At 48.2% G+C, this 23,433-nt stretch overlaps 1 protein-coding gene across 3 annotated transcripts in view; it reads left to right on the top strand.

The window, feature by feature from the left end:
- The window catches only part of LOC128838406 (dedicator of cytokinesis protein 2-like), a 348,010-nt gene that overhangs the window by 131,521 nt on the left and 193,056 nt on the right, over positions 1-23,433 (top strand). For all 3 annotated transcript variants that reach the window (XM_054030559.1, XM_054030560.1, XM_054030558.1), the window contains exons 21-22: positions 2,117-2,217; positions 2,584-2,718. In XM_054030559.1, the coding sequence (XP_053886534.1) occupies positions 2,117-2,217; positions 2,584-2,718 (236 nt within the window). The remainder of the gene's footprint in view (positions 1-2,116; positions 2,218-2,583; positions 2,719-23,433) is intronic.

Here is a 23,433-nt window from a genome sequence, read left to right as displayed (position 1 = left end):
TTGGAATGGATATGAGCAACACATCTCGAAGAACAACAGTTATGAGAAGGGGAGTATCTGTTTCTTCTCTACATCCAAAAGAGTCTCATCTTCCTCCTCAAAGGGGCTGCACTCCGTCTGGTATCAGGGCGGCACGTCCGGGTCTTCGGCAGCGGGTCCCTCATTCCCTCTCTTCCTCTTTGAGCTGCCACCAAGTTGCCACCGAAGAGGAAGAGAGGGAATGAGGGACCCGCCGCCAAACTGCCGCCAAAGAAGTGGCCCAAATGAGCTGCTGCCGAAGTGCCGCTGCTCGTGGTGTGTGTGGGTTTTTTTGTTTGTTTTTTTGTTTTTTTGCGCCGCTTGGAGCGGCAGAAAAGCTGGAGCCGGCCCTGTCTCCCTGATATGGTGCCATAAACTCTTGTCTCAGTAACATCAACACCAGAACCATCCATGTGGCGGCTGTTGAATCTGGCGCAGATGGACGTCATGAGAACGGCCATACTGGTTGCAAACCAATAGACCATCTGGCCCAATATCCTGGCTTCTGACAGTGGCAGGTGCCACCTGCTTCATAGGGAGTGACTAGAACAGGGCAATTATTGAGTGATCCATCTCTTGTCATGCAGTCCCAGCTTCTGTCAGTGAGAGGTTTAGGGACACCCAGACCATGGGATTGCATCACTGACCATCTTGGCTAATAGCCATTGATGGATCTATTGTACATGAACTTACCTAGCTCTTTCTTAAACCCAGGTACACAACATCCCCTGGCAACGAGTTCCACAGGTTGACACTGTTCACACCTCAACTGCTAGCAGAGCACCTCACCCTCCCTGATTGAACTAACCTCGTTATCTCCATACTGATTTATACCTGCCTCTGGAGATTTCCATTAGTTGCATCTGAAGAAGTGAGGTTCTTACCCACGAAAGCTTATGCTCCCAATACTTCTGTTAGTCTTAAAGGTGCCACAGGACCCTCTGTTGCTTTTTACAGATTCAGACTAACACGGCTACCCCTCTGATACAAACATGTAGTATCCATTCGATCATAGTCCTCTTCATACCATTTTTTCACATATTTGAAGACTTATCATATAGCCCTTCAATCCTCTCTCTCCTCTAGATTAATCATACCCATTTCTTTCAGCCTTTCCTCATAAATAAAATGCCCTGCAGTGATTAGGTTCAGGGGTACTGTCAAGGGGAGCAGCCCTCATTGCCAGACTGGCACCCCCTCCTGGTGATGCTAGGGATTAGCTCCAGGCTGATGCCCATGGTCTGCACACCAGCACTCTGTCTCTGCTCCCGCCTATAGCTCCTCTCTCAGTTCCCAGGATCGCAGCATCCTCTTCTCAACTCAGCCCCCCATCTGGGTCGTCATCTGTGTTCCCCCTTCTTGGTCAGGTATCTCTGTCCAACAGTCCAGCCACTTCCCCAGTGGCAAGTGGAGGGGGACCTGGGCCTACCCACTACTCCTGGTCCCAGCCCAGGGACTCTGTAGCTAGCAGCCTCCTGCTGCAACTCAAATTCCTTTCACTGCTGCTATGTTTCCCTGGGCCCCTTCCCCATGGCCACAGCACCTTCTTTGCCTTCACCTAAGGACACTCAGCTGCTCCGTCCCAGGGGCCAGCCACTGCTCTGTCCAAGGGGCTTACCGTTCTCTGCCCTCCAGGGACAAAGTCCTTACTCCCCAGGCTCCCAGCAGCAACTGACCCTGCTCTGCCCTGCAGCTCCCTTTTATATAGACTAGCTGGACCCTGACTGGCTGTTCCTCACAGCCCCTCTCCTATTGGCTGCTTTCTACGCAGCCACCCTAGTGCTCCCCTAACCCCTTCTCTGCCAGTGTGAGGCAGATGTCCCATCACAGGCATGTTGGCTCCCTGCAGCTCATTTAATGTTTGCTGCTATCTCTGTGATCTTTACTATTTTGGACAGAAAGGAAGGGCTTAGGGCAGGCTTTGATATGAACACCTTCCCTTTGTACCCAGGGGTCAGGGAGTGTCTCTGGTGATATTAAACCCCCTCCTAGGGACTGGCTCTGTTAGCAGGAGACAATACCCCCAGTCCCACTCTCCAGGAGTTCTTTGACCTGGTGCCAAACTGCCTCTGACACCTGCTCGGATTTTCTCCCACAGGTTTTCATTGTGGGGCTCATTGCTGACAGGAAGTTCCACCACTTCAATGCTGTTCTGGAGGCCTATATCCAGCAGCACTTCAGCGCCACACTGGCCTACAAGTAAGTATCAGGTCGTGAGCCTACCTCTGCACACATAGGACCCTCATTCCTGTCTCCTCCCATCCACTCCCCGCCATGGAGCCAGCAGATCAGAAACCTGAGGTACAGTGGGATGCCATGGAGCTGTAGGTGTCAGGAGAACCTGGAGGGAGAACCCTGCAGTACAGGAAGCCCCCCTTTCTCTTCACTGTTCTGCCTGCCTGGGGTCTGGCATTTGGAAACCTGCGTGTGACTCTGCATGGGCCCTGAACTCTCCAGGATATCTGGAGTTCCCCTCGGACCAGGCCCTGTGGTAGGGAGGGTTCGATTTAAGAGGCATATTAACCTTCAGGCCCCGCTTCCCTCATCTCTGTCTCCACCGTGCAGGAAGCTGATCTCAGTGCTGACGCAGTATGTGGACTCAGCCAGCCAAGAGGAGCCCTGTGAGTCGCTCTTACGCACCTTCAAAGCCTTGGAGTATATCTTCAAATTCATTGTCCGCTCCAGACACCTCTTTGCCCAGTAAGTGTCACTAATTATTTGCACTCACTTTCCAGTGCTTCTCCAGCAGCCAGGTCACCGTACAAGCACAACAGGTCCAGGCTAGCTCAGTACTTGGATGTGAGACCTACAGGAAAAACTCAAGGTGTTGTAGGAAATGGTGCAGGAGTAACAATGGTAGGGAGCAGTGTGCTGGAGGGGTGCATTCCCTACTGCTGAGTTAATACTGACACAAGTGACCTAGCATGGTGCTGGGTGCTCTGCGCTGCTTGTGGTGCCACCTTTTGGATGTAAAGCAGAGATAATTTTCTTTCATGCTCATTAAAATTCTCTGGCTCTTTTTGTAGATGTCACAGTATTAACCATGGTATTCTAGCCAAATTCTAACTCATGTAATTAAATTTTGCTTTCCTGAAGTCCCCTTCTGTTTGCAGTTGGATACAGTGTTTTTTGACCTCCTGCCCTAAACTGTTGTGTTGCTGTGTCATGGTTAAACAGTTGTCATCTTCCACCCCAGGAGCAGTTGAAATTCAGTGGTGTGTGAGTGATCACCCTATACAGAGTCTGCAAAGGATGGTGTCTGGATAGCAGTTTAATCATTGTTAGAGTGGAGACTAACATTCAGTTACTTATTAAGCTGATTAATTCAATTTCCTCCCATTAATTTGTTGTTTGAAAGTAGCCAATGCAATGCGGGGAATTTGTTTAATTCTTCATTGTGCAATAATCAATGGATCTGGTACAGGGGGTACTTTAGCCTGCTTACAGCTTTGGGGAAGAACCAGACCTGTCTGCCATTAGCATCAGGAAAATGTTCTATCCCCAGAAATTCTGCCAGGTTTGCTCTACTCCCCAGTGACAGGTGGGCAGCTTTCCTCATGAGGGAAATATTTCACATTTCAAACTAACAGTTTGACTCAATACTTTGTCTAATTTGCAGCTGTGTTCTAGGCTGTTTGTCTTTGGGGAGCTTTCCCCCTCAGCTTTCTTTCCCCTTCTAAGTTGTTGCAGCAGTCAGTGTCTCTTCAGGCAGAGAGGTAGGCCAAGAAAGCCAAAGGCAAAAGGAAAGGTCTGTGTCTATGACTTCTCCCCCTTCATTGAATGTCTGGACATGGAGCTTGGCCTTCTCTGTGTGGACAATGCAGAGTCCCCTTTACAGCCCCGTCCAGGTGGGATTACCTCATAAGAACGGCCATACTAGGTCAGACCAAAGGTCCATAGCATTCTGTCTTCCAACAGTGGCCAGTGCCAGGTGCCCCAGAGGGAAAAGACGGTTACTCACCGTTGTAACTGTTGTTCTTCGAGATGTGTTGCTCATATCCATTCCATTAGGTGTGCGCGCGCCGCGTGCACGATCGTCGGAAGATTTTTTTACCCTAGCAACACCGGCGGGTCGGCTGTGGAGCCCCCTAGAGTGGCGCCTTCATGGCGCTGAATATATACCCCAGCCGACCCGGCGCCCCCTCAGTTCCTTCTTGCCGGCTACTCCGACAGTGGGGACGGGGGGCGGGTTTGGAATGGATATGAGCAACACATCTCGAAGAACAACAGTTACAACGGTGAGTAACCGTCTTTTCTTCTTCGAGTGCTTGCTCATATCCATTCCATTAGGTGACTCCCAAGCCCAACTTAGGTGGTGGGGTCGGAGTGAGACATTGCTGTGTGCAAAACCGCTGATCCGAAAGCAGCATCGTCTCTGGACTGCTGCACTAGTGCATAGTGAGCTGTAAATGTGTGGACTGATGACCAAACCGCTGCTCTACAAATGTCCTGAATCGGAACTTGTGCCAGGAAAGCCGTCGAGGAAGCCTGGGCCCTCGTGGAGTGAGCGGTGAGGTGCGGTGCTGAGACACCTGCCAGGTCATAGCAAGTCCGGATGCAAGACGTAATCCAGGAGGATAGGCGTTGTGAGGAGACCGGTGAGCCTTTCATTCGGTCGGCCACTGCAACGAAGAGTTGCGTCGTCTTTCTAAAGTGCTTTGTGCGGTCAATATAGAAGGCCAGGGCCCTTCGTACGTCCAGGGAATGCAAACGTTGATCCTGGCGAGTGGCATGTGGTTTGGGATGAAAGACCGGGAGAAAGATGTCCTGGTTGATATGAAAAGGAGAAACCACCTTAGGGAGAAAGGCAGGATGTGGACGAAGCTGCACTTTATCCTTATGGAAAACTGTATAAGGGGGCTCGGATGTAAGCGCCCTGAGTTCAGAAACGCGCCTTGCTGAGGTGATGGCTACAAGGAAGGCTGTCTTCCAGGATAGGTACAAAAGAGAACAGGTGGCCAGTGGCTCGAATGGAGGACCTGTGAGCTTGGAGAGAACCAGGTTGAGGTCCCACGTCTGAACGGGCTGACGTTGTTGTGGGTACATCCGGTCTAAGCCCTTGAGGAATCTAACGACCATCGGGTTAGAGAATACCGAGGACGCGAGTTCCCCTGGGTGAAAGGCCGATATAGCGGCCAGGTGAACTCTAATTGAAGATATCGCCAACCCCTGCTGTTTTAGGGAGAGGAGATATTCCAAAATAAGGGGAATGGGTGCCTGCAACGGGGATGTGGCTCTTTGTTCGCACCAACAGGAGAACCGCTTCCATTTGGCCAGGTACGTGGTCCGTGTTGAGGGCTTCCTACTGCTCAGTAGAATCTGTTGTACAGAGTGCGAGCATTGCTGCTCTGCCTGGGTGAACCATGGAGCAGCCACGCCGTGAGGTGGAGTGATTGGAGGTCGGGGTGACGCAACCGGCCGTGGTCCTGAGAGATGAGATCCGGATCCAACGGAAGCGGGATCGGTGTCTGAACCGAGAGCTCCAACAGTGTGGTGTACCAATGTTGTCTTGGCCACGCAGGAGCGATCAGAATTACCTGTGCCTGGTCTCTGCGCAGTTTGAGCAGTACCTTGTGGACCAGAGGAAACGGAGGGAAGGCATAAAACAGGTGGTCTTTCCAGGGAAGCAGAAAGGCGTCCGAGAGGGAGCCCGGAGCTCGACCTTGTAGGGAGCAGAACACGTGGCACTTCCTGTTGTCTCGAGATGCAAACAGGTCTATCTGGGGAAACCCCCACCTCTGGAAGATGGAATGTATAATGTCCGGACGGATAGACCACTCGTGCGTTTGGAAGGACCTGCTGAGTCGGTCCGCTAGAGTGTTCTGGACTCCAGGGAGGAACGATGCCGTGAGATGGATTGAGTGGGCGATGCAGAAGTCCCACAGGCGAATGGCCTCTTGGCATAGAATTGACGAACGTGCTCCTCCTTGCTTGTTGATGTAGAACATGGCCGTGGTGTTGTCGATGAGAACTAACACACAGCGGCCACGTAGGAGATTGAGGAATGCCTGGCACGCCAGGCGTATCGCCATCAGTTCCCGAACATTGATGTGTAGGGCTAACTGGGATGCAGTCCACAGGCCCTGGGTATGGTGTTCGTTGAGATGGGCGCCCCACCCCAGAGATGACGCGTCTGTGACCAGGTGCAGGGAGGGTTGTGGGGCGTGAAATGGCATCCCCTCGCAGACTACAGTGTGATCTAGCCACCAGGTGAGGGAGGCCAGGACCGAGTCCGGGACCGTGACCACCATGTTCAGGCTGTCCCGATGTGGACGGTATATTGATGACACCCAGGTTTGAAGCGGGCGAAGTCGAAGTCTGGCATGCCTGGTTACGTACGTGCAGGAAGCCATGTGACCCAGCAGGGTAAGGCACGACCTCACCGTGGTAGTTGGGAAGGCCTTGAGCCCTTGAATGAGGTTCGTGATGGTGCCAAATCGGTTGTCTGGCAGGATGGCTTGTGCACGTCTGGAGTCTAGAACTGCGGCGATGAATTCTATTCTCTGGGTAGGTTCTAGAGTGGATTTGTCCTTGTTGAGTAGGATGCCCAACTTGTTGAATGTGTGCACTATTCTGTGGACGTGAGCGTGAACTTGCTCCTTGGTGCGACCGCGTACCAGCCAGTCGTCTAGGTACGGGAACACCTGTATCCCTTGCCGACGAAGGTACGCTGCCACGACAGCCATACATTTCGTGAACACCCTTGGGGCCGAGGATAGGCCGAAGGGAAGGACTGTAAATTGGTAGTGCACCGTGTTTACCACGAATCGCAGGAAGCGTCTGTGAGGTGGGTAAATTGAGATGTGAAAGTATGCGTCTTTCATGTCGAGGGCGGCGAACCAGTCTCCAGGATCGAGGGAAGGGATAATGGCCCCCAAAGAGACCATGCGGAACTTCAACTTTACTACGAATTTGTTGAGTCCGCGCAAGTCCAAGATGGGCCGCAGACCTCCTTTGGACTTGGGGATCAGGAAGTAACGGGAATAAAATCCCCTGCCCCTTAAGTCTATCGGAACCTCCTCTATGGCCCCCATGGCCAGGAGCGTAGAAACCTCCTGTATAAGAAGTTGCTCGTGAGAAGGGTCCCTGAAGAGGGACGGGGAAAGGGGGTGGGAGGGGGGGATAGAAGAAAACTGGATAGCGTATCCCCTCTCCACCGTGCGGAGGACCCAACGGTCCGAAGTTATAAGGGACCAAGCACGGTGGAAGTGGGAGAGGCGATCCCGAAAGGAGGGAGCTGGATCCTGTGGGATGACTGGGGCGCCGTCCTCGACCGCACCTTCAAAAGTTCTGTCTAGGACCTGAAGGTGGTCTTGGTGGCCCTTGGTTCTGACCGGGTTGAGGGCCAGCCCATCTTCTCCTACCACCTCGCCCTCGCCTTCTGGCAGGGTCCTGTCTCTGACGAGGTGGAGGGGGGTAAAAACGTTGAGGCTGCGGCCTAAATGGTCTGCGCTGGGGACCCGCAACATGCATCCCCAAGGAGCGCATGATTGTCCTGGAGTCTTTGAGGCTCTGCAATCGAGAGTCCGTCTTCTCCGAGAACAGCCCCTGTCCTTCAAAGGGCAAATCCTGTAGGGTCTGCTGTAATTCAGGGGGCAAACCCGAAACTTGGAGCCAGGAGGTCCTGCGCATAGCGATACCTGCGGCCAGGGTCCTTGCGGCCGAGTCCGCTATGTCCAGGGAGGCCTGTAAGGAGGTCCGAGCCACCTTCTTACCCTCCTCAACCATGGCTCCAAACTCTTCCCTGGACTCTTGGGGAATCAACTCCTTAAACTTCCCCATAGAGTTCCAGGAGTTGAAATTGTAGCGGCTCAGTAGCGCCTGTTGATTCGCCGCTCTAAGTTGTAGCCCTCCGGCTGAGTAAACCTTACGGCCAAACAGATCAAGCCGCTTAGCCTCTTTTGATTTTGGCGCTGCAGCCTGCTGGCCGTGGCGCTCTCGTGCATTCACTGATTCCACCACCAGTGAACACGGTTGGGGGTGTGTGTACAAGTACCCATAGTCCTTAGATGGGACAAAGTATTTCCTTTCCACCCCTCTCGCTGTAGGTGGAATGGAGGCAGGAGTCTGCCATATCGTATCCGCGTTCGTTTGGATCGTGCGGATCAAGGGTAACGCCACCCTCGATGGGGCATCCGATCCAAGGATATTCACGATCGGGTCGTGCACCTCCACTATCTCCTCCGTCTGCAGGTCCATATTACGGGCCATCCTGCGCAGGAGATCCTGGTGAGCCCGAAGATCTATCGGAGGGGGACCCGTGCATGAAGTGCCCGCCACTGCCTCATCCGGAGAGGAGGAGGAGGACGCCTCCGGTGGTAGTGGATCCAAGGGGGGGTCCCGGTCCCCCTGGTCTTGGGTCGGAGCGTCACCTGCACTTGGGTCCACGGTGTCGGGTGGTGTGGACACAGAAGCCTCCATGCCTCCAGGCGGAGGCCGAGAGATGGTGGATTCTGGGGCCCTTCTGACCGAGTGACCCGAGCGAGAGGTCGATGGTAATGAAGCCCCTTGCTCCTGGTGATACGCCCACGGGGTCCAAAACGACCAGTGAGATGGTCCATGAGAGTGGTCCTCTGCCCTCTCCTGCCAATGGCCCAAGTCTCGTTCCTCGGCCTGCCCCTGAGGGGGGTATGCCGATCTCGACAGGTCCTCCGAGGAGCGAGACGCCGATCTTGACGGCCATGGCGGTGCCGCGAAAGATGAAACGATCCCCGTGGTCTGCGGTGCCGCACGGTGCCGGTCCGGAGATGATCTATCTCTGTGCGGTGCCGGCGATCGGTGCCGGGACCGCGACCGGTGCCGATGACCTCGTCGGTGCCGGGAGTCAGATCTGGACCTCGACGAGGACCTAGAGTATGCCCGGTGCCGGGAGCGGCCTCTCGACGTCGAGCGTCGAGCGTGGCGGTGCCGAGAACTACGTCTCGACGTTGATCGGTGCCGACGATCATAGCGGTGCCGAGACGTAGACCGGTGCCGCGACGAAGATCTTGGCCGCGAGTACGACCGGTGCCGAGACGATATTCGGTGCCGGGACTGCGAGCGGCGTGGGGACCTGCTTCGGGACCTGGATCGGCGCCGAGGTTCCAGCCCTTGTGATGGAGGGCGCATCAAGGCAGGTTTCCCTCTTGACTGTACCGGGCGAGTCAACGGTACAGTCGGTGCCGGTGGTTGAGGCGGTGCCGGCTCCGTGAGAGCTATCAAGTCTCTCGCCGCCGCGAAGGTCTCTGGAGTCGACGGGAGACACTGTATCACCGCCGGCCTCGGTGGAGACGCTATTTGTACCGGACTCGACGGCCTCGGCGCCGGAGTCGACGGTGCTGGAGGCGCCTGTTTCCGTTGCTCCACCGGCGGACGCGGCTCTACCCCCGGCACTGGGGGAGCCGGCGTCTTCGGCACGGACGTCCCCGTCTTATGGGCTTTTTTATGCCCTGGGGATAATGACCGGCGCCGCGGCACTTGCTGTGTTTGCGGTGCCGACGAGGTCCGGTGCCGGGGAGGCTTGTCTGACGCCACTCGCGTGGTCGTCATAGCCGGTGCCGCCGGGGCACTGCGCACCGAAGTGCTAGGCGTCGGAGTCTGGCCCGTGGAAGGAGTGTCCGGGCTAAGTGCCGCCTCCATTAGGAGTTGCCTGAGCCGAAAGTCCCGCTCCTTCTTGGTTCTTGGTTTGAAGGCCTTACAGATCTTGCATTTGTCTGTTTGGTGGGACTCTCCCAGGCACTTCAAACAGGAGTCGTGCGGGTCGCTCGTTGGCATAGGCTTAGCGCAGGAGGCGCACTGCTTGAAGCCGGGAGCGTTGGGCATGAGCCCGGGCCCGCGGCCGGGGGAGAAAGGGGGAGACGACCCCCTTAACCCCCTGAACTACAATAACAACTATAACAACTTTAAAACTATTTAACTATAAACACTAGAACTACAACTATAACTATAACTTTGAATGACTAAGTAAGCTAGGGAGAGTGGAGGACAGCTATGCCGCGCTCCACAGTTCCAACGACCGTCAGGGGCGGTAAGAAGGAACTGAGGGGGCGCCGGGTCGGCTGGGGTATATATTCAGCGCCATGAAGGCGCCACTCTAGGGGGCTCCACAGCCGACCCGCCGGTGTTGCTAGGGTAAAAAAATCTTCCGACGATCGTGCACGCGGCGCGCGCACACCTAATGGAATGGATATGAGCAAGCACTCGAAGAAGAATGAACAGAACAGGGAATTATCAAGTGATCCATCCCCTGTCGCCCATTCCCAGCTTCTGGCAAACAGAGGCTAGTGGTACCATCTCTGCCCATCCTGGCTAATAGGTCCAAAATTGGCTATCGTCCATGAATTTATCTAGTTCTTTTTTGAACCGTGTTATAATGTTGGCCTTCACAACATCCTCAGGCAAAGAGTCCCACAGGTTGACTCTGTGTTATGTGAAGGAATACTTAATTTTGTTTGTTTTAATCCTGCTGCCTATTAACCTTATGCTGAAATCCCTAAAGTGGGCACTAGCAGCCACCATCCTGCTCAGCTCAGCTGCCCTCTTTCCTTCCCTCTGTCCCTCCCCTCAGGCCATAAATGGAGAACACTGGATGCAGCATTGACAATGCTAGAGTGTGGTAAGGGGCCTTTAGGCCCAGCCCCCTCCCCCTGCTGCCATCCTATAACAGGCCTCTCAGAAGTTCCCAGGGAAATGCAGACCCATTTGTCCCATGTAGACCCTGTACGGTAGAGAGGGTTAGAGCTTCTGGGGAGACCATTCTCAAACCTCAGTCCTTTCCTTGAGAGTCCCTGAGTAGGAGGGGAGCCAATAAATTTGCCCTCAAAGAGGCCAGGGAGAACCCTAATCACCTGAAATGTTTTTGGAGCAATCCCTGAGCCCAGTTTCACTTTTCCTCTGAAGTAGGCTCATGGGCCAGTTACTCAAAAGGAGAAATAAATAAATTCATCAGCACCTGCTTCTCCTGCTCACCCTTGTGGAGCGCAGCATGGCAGTATGATGGTTCTCGGGGTAGCCAAATCTGTGGGTCATCTCGTTACCCCCTTCCTCCAGCTTGAAGACTTGCTGGTGCTCAGCTGGGTGTCAGCCCCCTAACACCATCAGCTAGTTAGCTATTCAAGCTCTTTCCTCTGGGCTAGGCCAGCCCTGACTTTGCCTTGCAGGTTAACAATAGGTGCACCAAGTCCCTGAGTCCCTTTGAAGTCTTCCCCTGTGATATCCAGCCCCTGATACTGGCTACTCACAGAATTACCAGGTCCACTGGTCCCAAAGTAACAGAAGACACCAGCTTGTATGAGTCAACTCAGGATCAGCATTTTGCTTAACATAACAGCACTGAGACAGATTTATAGTGAAAACACACTTAAGTTTATTATCAAAGATTTAAGATTCAAGTGATAGCAAGTAAGAATATTGGAAACAAATGGTTACATATAAAACAAAATCATAATATGCTTTCTGAAGAGTAAACTTCACTAACAGGTTAACCTCCTGTCTAAAGAAGTTGATCTCACCCAAAGTCCTCTGCAGCATTTTCAGTCAAACTTTAGATCCTGTTTTCATGAATGCAAATGCACTGTCCATCTAGGTAGAGGATGAAGAGGTGTCTTTCCCTTTTAAATATACCTCCATTGTTCATTGTCTTGACTCATAGCAGGATAACCTCCCATGGTTTGTTTTTTTCCTGTGTGCTCCTTTCCTGTTGTTTTCACATCTCTTTGTATGTAAATGGACATCTGTTGTGTTAGCTTACAATGCTTAATTTACATTCTGACCGAGAGAGAGGAATAAACATCTCTTGTTTGAGAGAAAGCTGGGTTTTTTTACCTTTGCTGGTGACTAATACATTGATTATAGATTTAAAAACATATTTTCAGTGTATATACATAACTCCTTACATGGTAGCTTTACATCCATTTCACAATGGTATTATAGGCCAGCGTGACACTGGCTTTCATTAGAGACCTCACATGGCTTGCTTTGTGAGACTTGTGAGATTTCTGTAACTCCTCTGCTCCCCCTGACACACGCGCGCGCACACACATCTTCCTTGTCAGGGGAGGAGGCTTAGCGTTAGAGGATCAAAATAATGTATATTAGAACAAGCAGAAGGTAGACTCTTTGAGACACAGTGCTGTGAAACTGTGCTCAGATGGTCTGGGGTTCCCAAGGTAAGCGTACCCCCCTCATGCTCCTTGGGAAGATATAAGAGAGGACTGGGAAATTCTAGCCACTCCTAAAAAGCTGTGAAGAAACCTGCCTGTCATCCCCAGCTGCCACAGCAGATTGCCATACCCTAATAACCAGGCTGTTGTGCCCAGCTGGTGCTGCAGGTTGCAATGCTTCCTCACCTCCTCCTCTCGTCAGCAGTTGACTATGGAGTGACGAGATGGAGAGCAGCCCAGATGTGGAAGAACAAGCAGGTGCTAAGGGCCCCCTCGGACCACCATTTACTTAATTCTAGTCCCCCAGCCTCCATTTTATAAGGCCAAAAGGTTCTTTTAGTAGTGACACCAGATTGAATCTGAATTGGTGCACGCTAGTGTGTTTATATTCCCTGGTTGGAGATTCAGTGTTTCCAGCTGAGAGAGATGCTCATCTGAAAGAGTGGGCTCCTCACTCTACAGGCCCCCCACAGGCAGCCATGTCTGGGCAGGGTCACCTTAACCCCCCTCCCCTGAGGGGAATTATGAGGTGTAATCTTACATCCTAAGGGCAGTGCTAAAAAGGGTGGGCTGCACTGCAGGTGGTACCCCTCCCAACTTAAGCATCTTACAGCTTATGTACCGTCTCTCTGAAAAGATAGTGGGATGTATATTTATTTCATGCTGGTGTACGGGGCTTTGCTCACTGAGCGCAGATGCCCAGGCAAATCTGTTCTCAGTTTGACAGATACAATAGAAAAGAATAAAGGTCAAATGGAAAGTTGAAATGGTCCCTGAAGTAGAACAGGAGAGAATACCACTTTGCAAGGGGGAACTAGAGCAAGTCCAGGGTGCTGAGGCAAACTCAGAACAGTTATCTCAGAACAGTCTACATGGCTCCTACCCATGCAGAGTTAGACCTCCCGACTGGTGTCAGGAACACCTGGCTACATAGACTTTTGGACAAAATAAGGTTACTGGTCATTGTCCAGAGGGAGTACTTTATGGAGCTGTGCGAGAACCATAGGCTCTGTTTTGCCCTCCCCCGATCTTGAATACCCCAAAGAAACACCAGTCCAGGACAGGTAGGAAACCATTCATCCTCCGCTTCATTGTGGAGCTATATAATCCATGCATTCTCCATCGAGGGCAGTTCTCTCTCCACCCTAGCTTTGAGAATTAAGGAACAAGGAAGGAGGGCTCTGCCTTAAACATCTGAACAAGTCCCTAAAGGAGGTTTATTTTCACATTCCCATTTTACGATCCCACATCATTCCCTGCTTTGTATACAGATAGCACTTCTTTTATCTCCCTGAAACTGGAGCATTACCATTTGATCTGGCAAATGCTCCCACAATCCCTTTCATGATCACCATGGTATTATAGAGGCTTTAGTCAGGACTCCATAGTTAAGGCTGAGTTACATTTTGCTCTTAGAGTGGGGAATCAATGTCTTTGTTATACATGAAAAATACAGCATATACTCTTTCAATTTTAAGAGAATTTACAAATAAAGCCATTAATTAGATTGAGTCAAAATTCATTGAACAGTGATTTTTTTAAAGAAATGTCGCCTCTGTTAGTCTTTCCAGTGTCTCAATAATCTTAGCAACAGAATAACATAGACTCTTTAAACTTTCCATATAGCTATAATTAATTGAAATCTTGTGTACAGGCTATAATTTGAAGAAATTAGGTTATAATTAAGTTACAATCTTTCATAATTTATCTAATTGATAATTAAATCATCTTAACTTCAGTACCCAGAAAGATAATGGAACAAATATTCAAACAATCAATATGTAAGCATCTAGAAGATAATAAGGTGCTAAGTAACAGTCAACATGGATTTGTCAAGAACAAATCATGTCACACCAGTCTAGTGTCCTTCTTTGACAGGGTAACAAGCCTTTTGGATGTGGGAAGCAGTAGACGGGCTACATCTTGACTTTATGTGAGATAGTATCAAAAGCCTTACTAACCTTCTCATAAGCAAATTAGAGAAATATAACTGAGATGAACCTATTATAAGGTAAGTGTACAATTGGTTGGAAAGCAGTATTCAGAGGGTAATTATTAATGGTTAATAATCAAGCTCAAAGGGCATATCGAGTAGGGTCCTGCAGGGATCTGTCCTGGGTCCAGTTCTATTCAGTATCTTCATCAGTGATTTAGGTAATGGCGTAGAGAGTACACTTTTAAAGTTTGTGAATGATACCACCAAGCTGGCAAGGGTTGAAAATGCTTTGAAGGACAGGATTAGAATTCAAAATCATCGTGACAAACTGGAGAAATGGTCCGAAATAAATAGACTCATAGACTCATAGACGCTAAAGTCAGAAGGGACCATTATGATCATCTAGTCTGACCTCCCGCATGATGCAGGCCACAAAAGCTGACCCACCCACTCCTGGAAGAATTCTCTCCCTTGACTCAGCTGTTGAAGTTCCCAAATCATGAATTAAAGACTTCAAATCGCTGAGAATCCTCCAGCAAGCGACCCCTGCTCCATGCTGCGGAGGAAGGCGAAAAACCTCCAGGGCCTCTGCCAGTCTACCCTGGAGGAAAATTCCTTCCGGACCCCCAATATGGCGATCAGCTGAACCCCAAGCATGCGGGCAAGATTCTCTAGCCAGACCCTCTGGAAAAAGTTCTCTGTAGTAACTTTTAATATCCCATCATTGACCATTGTTGCTAATTACCAGCGATGGCAAGTTATTGACCTAATGACTAAAAGGATGAAATTCAATAAGGACAAATACAAAGTACTCCATTTAGGAATGGATAATCAATTGCACAAATACAAAATGGCAAATGACTGTCTAGGAAGGAGTACTACAGAAAAGGATCTGGGGGTTATAGTAGATCACAAATTAAATATGGGTCAACAATGTAACACTGTTGCAAAAAAAGCAAACATCCTTCTGAGATGTATTAGCAGGAGTATTGTAAGCAAGACACAATTCTTTCACTCTACTCAGCACAGATAAGGCCTCAACTAGAGTACTATGTCCAGTTCTAGGCATCACACTTCAGGAAAGATTTGGACAAATTGGAGAAAGTCCAGAAGAGCGCAACAAAAATGATTCAAGGTCTAGAAAACATGACTTACAAGAAAAGACTGAAAAAACTGGATTTGTTTAGTCTTGAGAAGAAAAGACTGAGAGGGGACACAATTCCAGTGTTCAAGTATGTAAAAGGTTGTTATAAAGAGGAAAGTGATAAATTGTTCTCCTTATCTACTGAGGATAGTGGATAAAAGTAATGGGCTTAAATTGCAGCAAGAGAGATTTAGGTTAGTCATTAGGAAAAAATTCCTAACTGTCAGGGTAGTTAAGCATTGGAACAAATTATCTAGGGAGGTTGTAGAATCTCCCATCATTGGGGGTTTTTAAGAACTGGTTATACAACCATCCTTCAGGGATGGTCTAGGTAATACTTAGTCCTGCTTCAGTACAGGGGATTGGACTAGATGACGTACTGAGTTCCCTTCCACTCCTGCATTTCTATGATTCTACGATTGTGTATGCAACAGACGGAATGAGTTCAATGTCTCAGGTAACTCTTAAATAGGCAAGAACCTCTGATCGGACCAATAAGCCCAAGTGCAACAACTCATTGCCTATTTCTATACAGTGTTTTCACCTGACCTGGCATCAGTCTACCACTGTATTGAGATGGAGCCAGGGCAATGAGTCTGGCAAACACCTCACTCCCTTCCCAGGAAGATGCCTGGAGTGGTGAAACAGAAATGCCAAGGCATGTTGGAACTGGTAGTTCCTCAGGGGATTGTGCACATATACATTCCACATTAGGTATATGTGCTCCCAGTGCATTTGAGTCCGAGACTTTTGTTAGCAGTGCCATTAGGGCAGCGCACGTGCCCTGTACATCCTTGCACTTGCAGCCGATGGCATAAAGACATGGCTACCCTGACTCCCTCTCAGATCCTTCTCACCACCGTGGCTCAAGGTGGAGCTCCATATTGCTCTTCGAGTGACATTTTTTAGCTAGCATTTCTTCAGAATCTCTTCTTCTAAATAGTAATTAGACAGTTAAGATTAAATAAAGTTGTTAGATTTCAGTTCCCTTTCAATGGGGCCCTTTATTTTCTTTTATTCTCTTGGAGTCCTCAACCAGTGGGGATCGAGATACAAAAGGAGCACTTAAAGACGATAAAGTCATTGCGGAGAAACTAAATGAATTGTTTGCTTCAGTCTTCACGGCTGAGGATGTTAGGGAGATTCCCAAACCTGAGCCAGCTTTTGTAGGTGACAAATATGAGGAATTATCACAGATTGAGGTGTCACTAGAGGTGGTTTTGGAATTAATTGATAAACTTAACAGTAACAAGTCACTGGGACCAGATGGCATTCACCCAAGAGTTCTGAAAGAACTCAAATGTAAAATTGCGGAACTAACTACTATGGTTTGTAACCTGTCCTTTAAATCAGCTTCTGTATTCAATGCCTGGAAGATAACTAATGTAACGCCAATATTTAAAAAGGGCTCTAGAGGTGATCCCGGCAATTACAGACCAGTAAGTCTAACGTCAGTACCGGGCAAATTAGTTGAAACAATAGTAAAGAATAAAATCTTCAGACACATAGAAGAACATAAATTGTTGAGGAAAATCAACATGATTTCTGTAAAGGGAAATCGTGTCTTACTAATCTACTAGAGTTCTTTGAAGGGGTCAACAAACGTGGACAAGGGGGATCCAGTGGATATAGTGTGCTTAGATTTCCAGAAAGCCTTTGACAAGGTCCTTCACCAAAGGCTCTTACGTAAATTAAGTTGTCATGGGATAAGAGGGAAGAGCCTTTCATGGATTGAGAACTGGTTAAAAGACAGGGAACAAAGGGTAGGAATAAATGGTAAATTTTCAGAATGGAGAGGGGTAACTAGTGGTGTCCCCCAAGGGTCAGTCCTAGGACCTATCTTATTCAACTTATTCATAAACGATCTGGAGAAAGGGGTAAACAGTGAGGTGGCAAAGTTTGTAGATGATATTAAACTGCTCAAGATAGTTAAGACCAAAGCAGACTGTGAAGAACTTCAAAAAGTTCTCACAAAACTAAGTGATTGGGCAACAAAATGGCAAATGAAATTTAATGTGGATAAATGTAAAGTAATGCACATTGGGAAAAATAACCCCAACTATACATACAACATGATGGGGGCTAATTTAGCTACAACTAATCAGGAAAGGGATCTTGGAGTTATTGTGGATAGTTCTCTGAAGACGTCCACACAGTGTGCAGCGGCAGTCAAAAAAGCAAACAGAATGCTGGGAATAATTAAGAAAGGACTAGATAATAGGACAGAAAATATCTAGTTGCTGCTATATAAATCCATGGTACGCCCACATCTTGAATACTGAATGCAGATGTGGTTTCCTCATCTCAAAAAAGATATACTGACATTAGAAAAAGTTCAGAAAAGGGCATCTAAAATGATTAGGGGTTTGGAACGGGTCCCATATGAGGAGAGATTAAAGAGGCTAAGGCTTTTCAGCTTGGAAAAGAGGAGACTAAGGCGAGATGATGATAAAGGTATGTAAAATCATGAGTGGTGTGGAGAAAGTGAATAAGGAAAAGTTATTTTATTTGTTCCCATAATATAACTAGGGGCCACCAAATGAAATTAATGGGCAGCAAGTTTAAAACAAATAAAAGGAAGTTCTTCACACAGCGCACAGTCAACCTGTGGAACTCTTTGCCTGAGGAGGTTGTGAAGGCTAGGACTATAACAGGGTTTAAAAGAGAACTGGATAAATTCATGGTGGTTAAGTCCATTAATGGCTATTAGCCAGGATGGGTAAGGAATGGTGTCCCTGGCCTCTGTTTGTCAGAAGATGGAGGTGGATGGCAGGAGAGAGATCACTTGATCATTGCCTGTTAGGATCACTCCCTCTGGGGCACCTGGCATTGGCCACTGTCGGTAGACAGTATACTGGCTGGATGGACCTTTGGTCTGACCCAGTACGGCCGTTCTTATGTTCTTATGCAGAAGTCTCCAGGGCTTAAACAACGATCCTGCTGCACAGTAGTAATCCCTTATAATGACAAATATTCTTCCTGCCTCTCTTGTTTGGGAGGAGGACATTCAAAGGACAAATGCAGCATTTGCAGACCCTTCTTGACTAGGATGTGGAGTCCAGACAAATTTGTCTGAGGTAGCACCTTTTAGAAAATCATGCATCCCTCGTCTGATCCTGATGACTCTGCCCCAAGAGAGCTGAGCACTGTTCAACTAAGAGTTCTCCTTCAGCTGCTTCTGCCTCACCTAAGAGCTCTCTCAAATTTCAGGATGAGACGAGAAGTCTTCATTCTTTCCTGGGGCCTTCCACAAAAGTGCCTAAGGCGGCCATCTGAGAAGTGAATCAAGACCCAAAAAGGGCTCTTTATCCTCACAAAGACACTTCATGGTGTCTTTGTGAGGATAAAGAGCACACACCATCGGTCATCTGGCAGGGAGACTGGGGTGCAGGGCAAAGACTGCCACTCTCCAGTGCTGTCTGAGGTGGTGCTATTTACTAACATTGTCAGGACTGTTGAGACCAGCTCCTGAAACAACATCGCCCGTCCCAGAGGACTACAAGACTTTCCAAGAGTTGATGTATAGAGCGGCTTCAACTCTGGGGATTCAGGCAGAGATTGTGCAGCTGTGTGATTTCACTAGGTAATAGGGAACCTTACTGCTGTGTCCTCTGCATTGTCTTTCATCACAGTACTGTCTCCACACAGCATCTAAGGCTCAGCCCCCTCGACCAGCTTCCCGGTGATTTTAGATCTAGTCATCACTTAGAAGAGACAAAGGCTTTCAGTTGAGTCTAATCAGCTCTGTCTTTGAACATTGGAAGGGGAGGATCAGATGGTATCTAGACCCTTAAACAGAGTCCTCACCACCAGTCTCCACCTCACTACCACATGCTTAGCAGTTTGAGATTGAAGGGTGGCCCCTCGATTTGGGGGTATTAAGTATAGTTTGGTTACTCTTCAGTTATACCATATGGATGACAACATTTCATTACCCCTGCCTGCAAGACTTCAGTGAATTTTAACCCAAAACAGCCAAAATTGATCACCTTAATTGATCAGGTGTGTCTATGCAAATAAGAACAGGAGTACTTGTGGCACCTTAAATTTATTAGAGCATAAGCTTTCGTGGGCTACTGCCCACTTCTTCGGATGCATATAGAGTGGAACATATATTGAGGAGATATATATACACACATACAGAGAGCATGAACAGGTGGGAGTTGTCTTACCAACTCTGAGAGGCCAATTAAGTAAGAGAAAAAATTTTTTTGAAGTGATAATCAAGCTAGCCCAGTACAGACAGTTTGATAAGAAGTGTGAGACTACTTACAAGGGGAGATAGATTCAATGTTTGTAATGGCTCAGCCATTCCCAGTCCTTATTCAATCCTGAGTTGATTGTATCTAGTTTGCATATCAATTCCAGCTCAGCAGTCTCTCGTTGCAGTCTGTTTTTGAAGTTTTTCTGTTTTAAGATAGCCACCCGCAGGTCTGTCATTGAATGGCCAGACAGGTTAAAGTGTTCTCCTACTGGTTTTTGAGTATTATGATTCCTGATGTCAAGATTTGTGTCCATTAATTCTTTTGCGTAGAGACTGTCCGGTTTGGCCAATGTACATGGCAGAGGGGCATTGCTGGCACATGATGGCATATATCACATTGGTAGATGTGCAGGTGAACGAGCCCCTGATGGTATGGCTGATGTGATTAGGTCCTATGATGATGTCACTTGAATAGATATGTGGACAGAGTTGGTATCGGGCTTTGTTACAAGGATAGGTTCCTGGGTCAGTGTTTTTGTTTAGTGATGTGTGGTTGCTGGTGAGTATTTGCTTTAGGTTGGGGGGTTGTCTGTAAGCGAGGACAGGTCTGTCTCCCAAGATCTGTGAGAGTAAAGGATCATCTTTCAGGACAGGTTGTAGATCTGATGATGCGCTGGAGAGGTTTTAGTTGGGGGCTGAAGGTGACAGCTAGTGGTGTTCTGTTATTTTCTTTGTTGGCCCTGTCTTGTAGGAGGTGACTTCTGGGTACTCTTCTGGCTCTGTCAATCTGTTTTTTCACTTCAGCAGGTGGGTATTGTAGTTTTAAGAATGCTTGATAGAGATCTTGTAGGTGCTTGTCTCTATCTAAGGGATTGGAGCAAATGCGGTTATATCTTAGAGCTTGGCTGTAGACAATGGATCGTGTGGTGTGTCCTGGATGGAAGCTGGAGGCATGTAGGTAAGTGTAGCGGTCAGTAGGTTTCCGGTATAGGGTGGTATTTATGCAACCATCGCTTATTAGCATAGTAGTGTTCAGGAAATGGGCCGCTTGTGTGGATTGATCTAGGCTGAGATTGATGGTGGGATGGAAATTATTGAAATCATGGTGGAATTCCTCAAGGGCTTCTTTTCCATGGGTCCAGATGATGAAGATGTCATCAATGTAGCGCAAGTAGAGTAGGGGCGTTAGGGGACGAGAGCTAAGGAAGCATTGTTCTAAGTCAGCCATAAAAATGTTGGCATATTGTGGGGCTATGCGGGTACCCATAGCAGTGCCGCTGACTTGAAGGTATATATTGTCCCCAAATGTGAAGTAGTTGTGGGTGAGGACAAAGTCACAAAGTTCAGACACCAGGTTAGCTGTGACAGTATCGGGGATACTGTTCCTGATAGCTTATAGTCCATCTTTGTGTGGAATATTGGTGTAGAGGGCTTCTACGTCCATAGTGGCCAGGATGGTGTTTTCTGGAAGATCACCGATGGATTGTAGTTTTCTCAGGAAGTCAGTGGTGTCTCGAAGATAGCTGGGAGTGCTGGTAGCGTAGGGGCTGAGGAGAGAGTCCACATAACCAGACAAGCCTGATGTTAGGGTGCCAATGCCTGAGATGATGGGGCGTCCAGGATTTCCAGGTTTATGGATCTTGGATAGCAAATAGAATACCCCTGGTCCAGGTTCTAGGCATGTGTCTGTACAGATTTGTTCCTGTGCTTTGTCAGGGAGTTTTTTTAGCAGATGGTGTAGTTTCTTTAGGTAATCCTCAGTGGGATCAGAGGATAATGGTCTGTAGAATGTGGTGTTAGAGAGCTGTCTAGCAGCCTCTTGGTCATATTCTAATTTATTCATGATGACGACAGCACCTCCTTTGTCAGCCTTTTTGATTATGATGTCAGGGTTGTTTCTGAGGCTGTAGATGGCGTTGTGTTCAGCATGGCTGAGGTTATGGGGCAAGTGATGTTGCTTTTCCACAATTTCAGCCTTTGCACGTTGACGGAAGCAATCTATGTAGAAATCCAGTCTGTTGTTTCGACCCTCCGGAGGAGTCCACGCAGAATCCTTTTTTTTGTAGTGCTGGTAGGGGGGATTCTGTGGGTTAGTATGCTGTTCAGAGGTATGTTGGAAATATTCTTTGAGTCGGAGACGTCGAAAGTAGGATTCTAGGTCACCGCAGAACTGTATCATGTTCGTGGGTCTGGAGGGACAAAAGGAGAGGCCCCGAGATAGGACAGACTCTTCTGCTGGGCTCAGAGTATAGCTGGAAAGATTAACAATATTGCTGGTTGGGTTAAGGGAACTACTGTTGTGGCTCCTTGTGTCATGTAGCAGTTTAGATAGTTTAGTGTCCTTTTTCCTTTGTAGAGAGGCAAAGTTTGTCTTGTAACCTACTCTGAAACCTATGCAAATAAGGTTTACTTATGAGGTCTTTCCCCTAGTTTATCAAAAGATGGCAGCAGAGAGCTCATTCAGATCAATGGTTACAATTTAATTTGTGTAAATTATCCCCATGCTCTGCAGCAGGAGAAACTGTTGCCTCTACTCAAAGTATAGTTAAAACAATCTCTGATTTAGAAAAGTACAATTGAATTATCCTGGCAATGGAAATGGTCTCAGCTGGTAGGAATTTCAGGGGGTGGGGCATTCTCCAACTTCCAAGGACCGACCGGTCTGGTTCTGCTCCCAAGATGCAAGCCAGCTGAAATATCCATCGCAACAGGTCTGCAGATCTTATTACTTGAGAAAGGACACTTTCAAGTAAACTGGGACAGTTTTCCTATTCTGCGTATTGCTCACAAACCATCCTGTGCAAGTATTCACTATTTGGGGTATGTTGGATAGCTGTGAGTGCTCAGACAAGTCCCATAATATTGAGCCGTCTGCCTCATTGGATGAGTGTGGAAGCACTTCTGGCATGTGCAAATGTAAAATGTTTTTTCCACAAATACTCACATATGCGACTTTCCATGAATTCTTGTGCCAGTGAAGTCCAACAGTATGAATGCTCATGAGAAAAAAGAATAAAAGGGGCAGAAGAGCCAAAGGAAATTTCTAGGAGACTGTGAGAGAGTTGCTCATTGGCTTGGCTACAGCTCATATTGTTCGTCTCCTGTCCCTTCTCTTAGCTCCCTCTTCCTGTTACTACCTTGCGTTATTTTAAACTATGTTCTAATTTAGAAGCTGCTCAAGAAGGATTGTAATTCATTCTAATTCTCACTGTGTATTAAGTTAAATTACCGTGTACTGCTTAAATCGGCCTCTGTACCAGATGACTGGAGGATAGCTAATGTGATGCCAATTTTAAAAAAAGAGCTTCAGAGGTGATCCTGGCAATTACAGGCCAGTGAGCCTAACTTCAGTACCAGGCAAATTGGTTGAAACAGTAGTAAAGAACAGAATTGTCAGACACCTAAATCTACATGATATGTTGGGGAAGAGTCAACACGGCTTTTATAAAGGGAACTCACGCCTCACCAATCTACTAGAATTCTTTGAGGAGGTCAATCAACATGTGGGCAAGGGGGATCCAGCATATATAGCATACTTGGACCTTCAGAGAGACTTTGACAAGGTCCCTCACCAAAGGCTCTTAAGCAGAGTGAGCTGCCATAGGACAAGGGGGAAGGTCCTCTCCTGGATGAGTAAGTGGTTAAAAGAAAAGAAACAAAGGGCAGGAATAAATGGTCAGTTTTCATGGTGTGGAGAGGTAAATAGCGGGGTCCCCAAGAGATCGGTACTGGGACCAGTGCTGTTCAACATATTCATAAATGATCTGGAAAAAGGGGTGAACAATGAGGTGGCAAAGTTTGGAGAGGATACAAAATTACTCAGGATACTTAAGTCTAAAACACACTGCAAATAGTTACCAAGGGATCTCACAAAACTGGGTGACAGGGCAACAAAATGGCAGATGAAATTCAGTGTTAAGTGCAATGTAATGCACATTGGAAAACATAATCCCCACTATACATACAAAATGATGGGGTCTAAGTTAGCTGT

The sequence above is a fragment of the Malaclemys terrapin genome, chromosome 5, assembly GCF_027887155.1.
Source record: "Malaclemys terrapin pileata isolate rMalTer1 chromosome 5, rMalTer1.hap1, whole genome shotgun sequence".
Taxonomy (NCBI): domain Eukaryota; kingdom Metazoa; phylum Chordata; order Testudines; family Emydidae; genus Malaclemys; species Malaclemys terrapin.
Note: the sequence above shows the minus strand (reverse complement) of the source record. Positions and strands in the feature narration are given on the sequence as shown.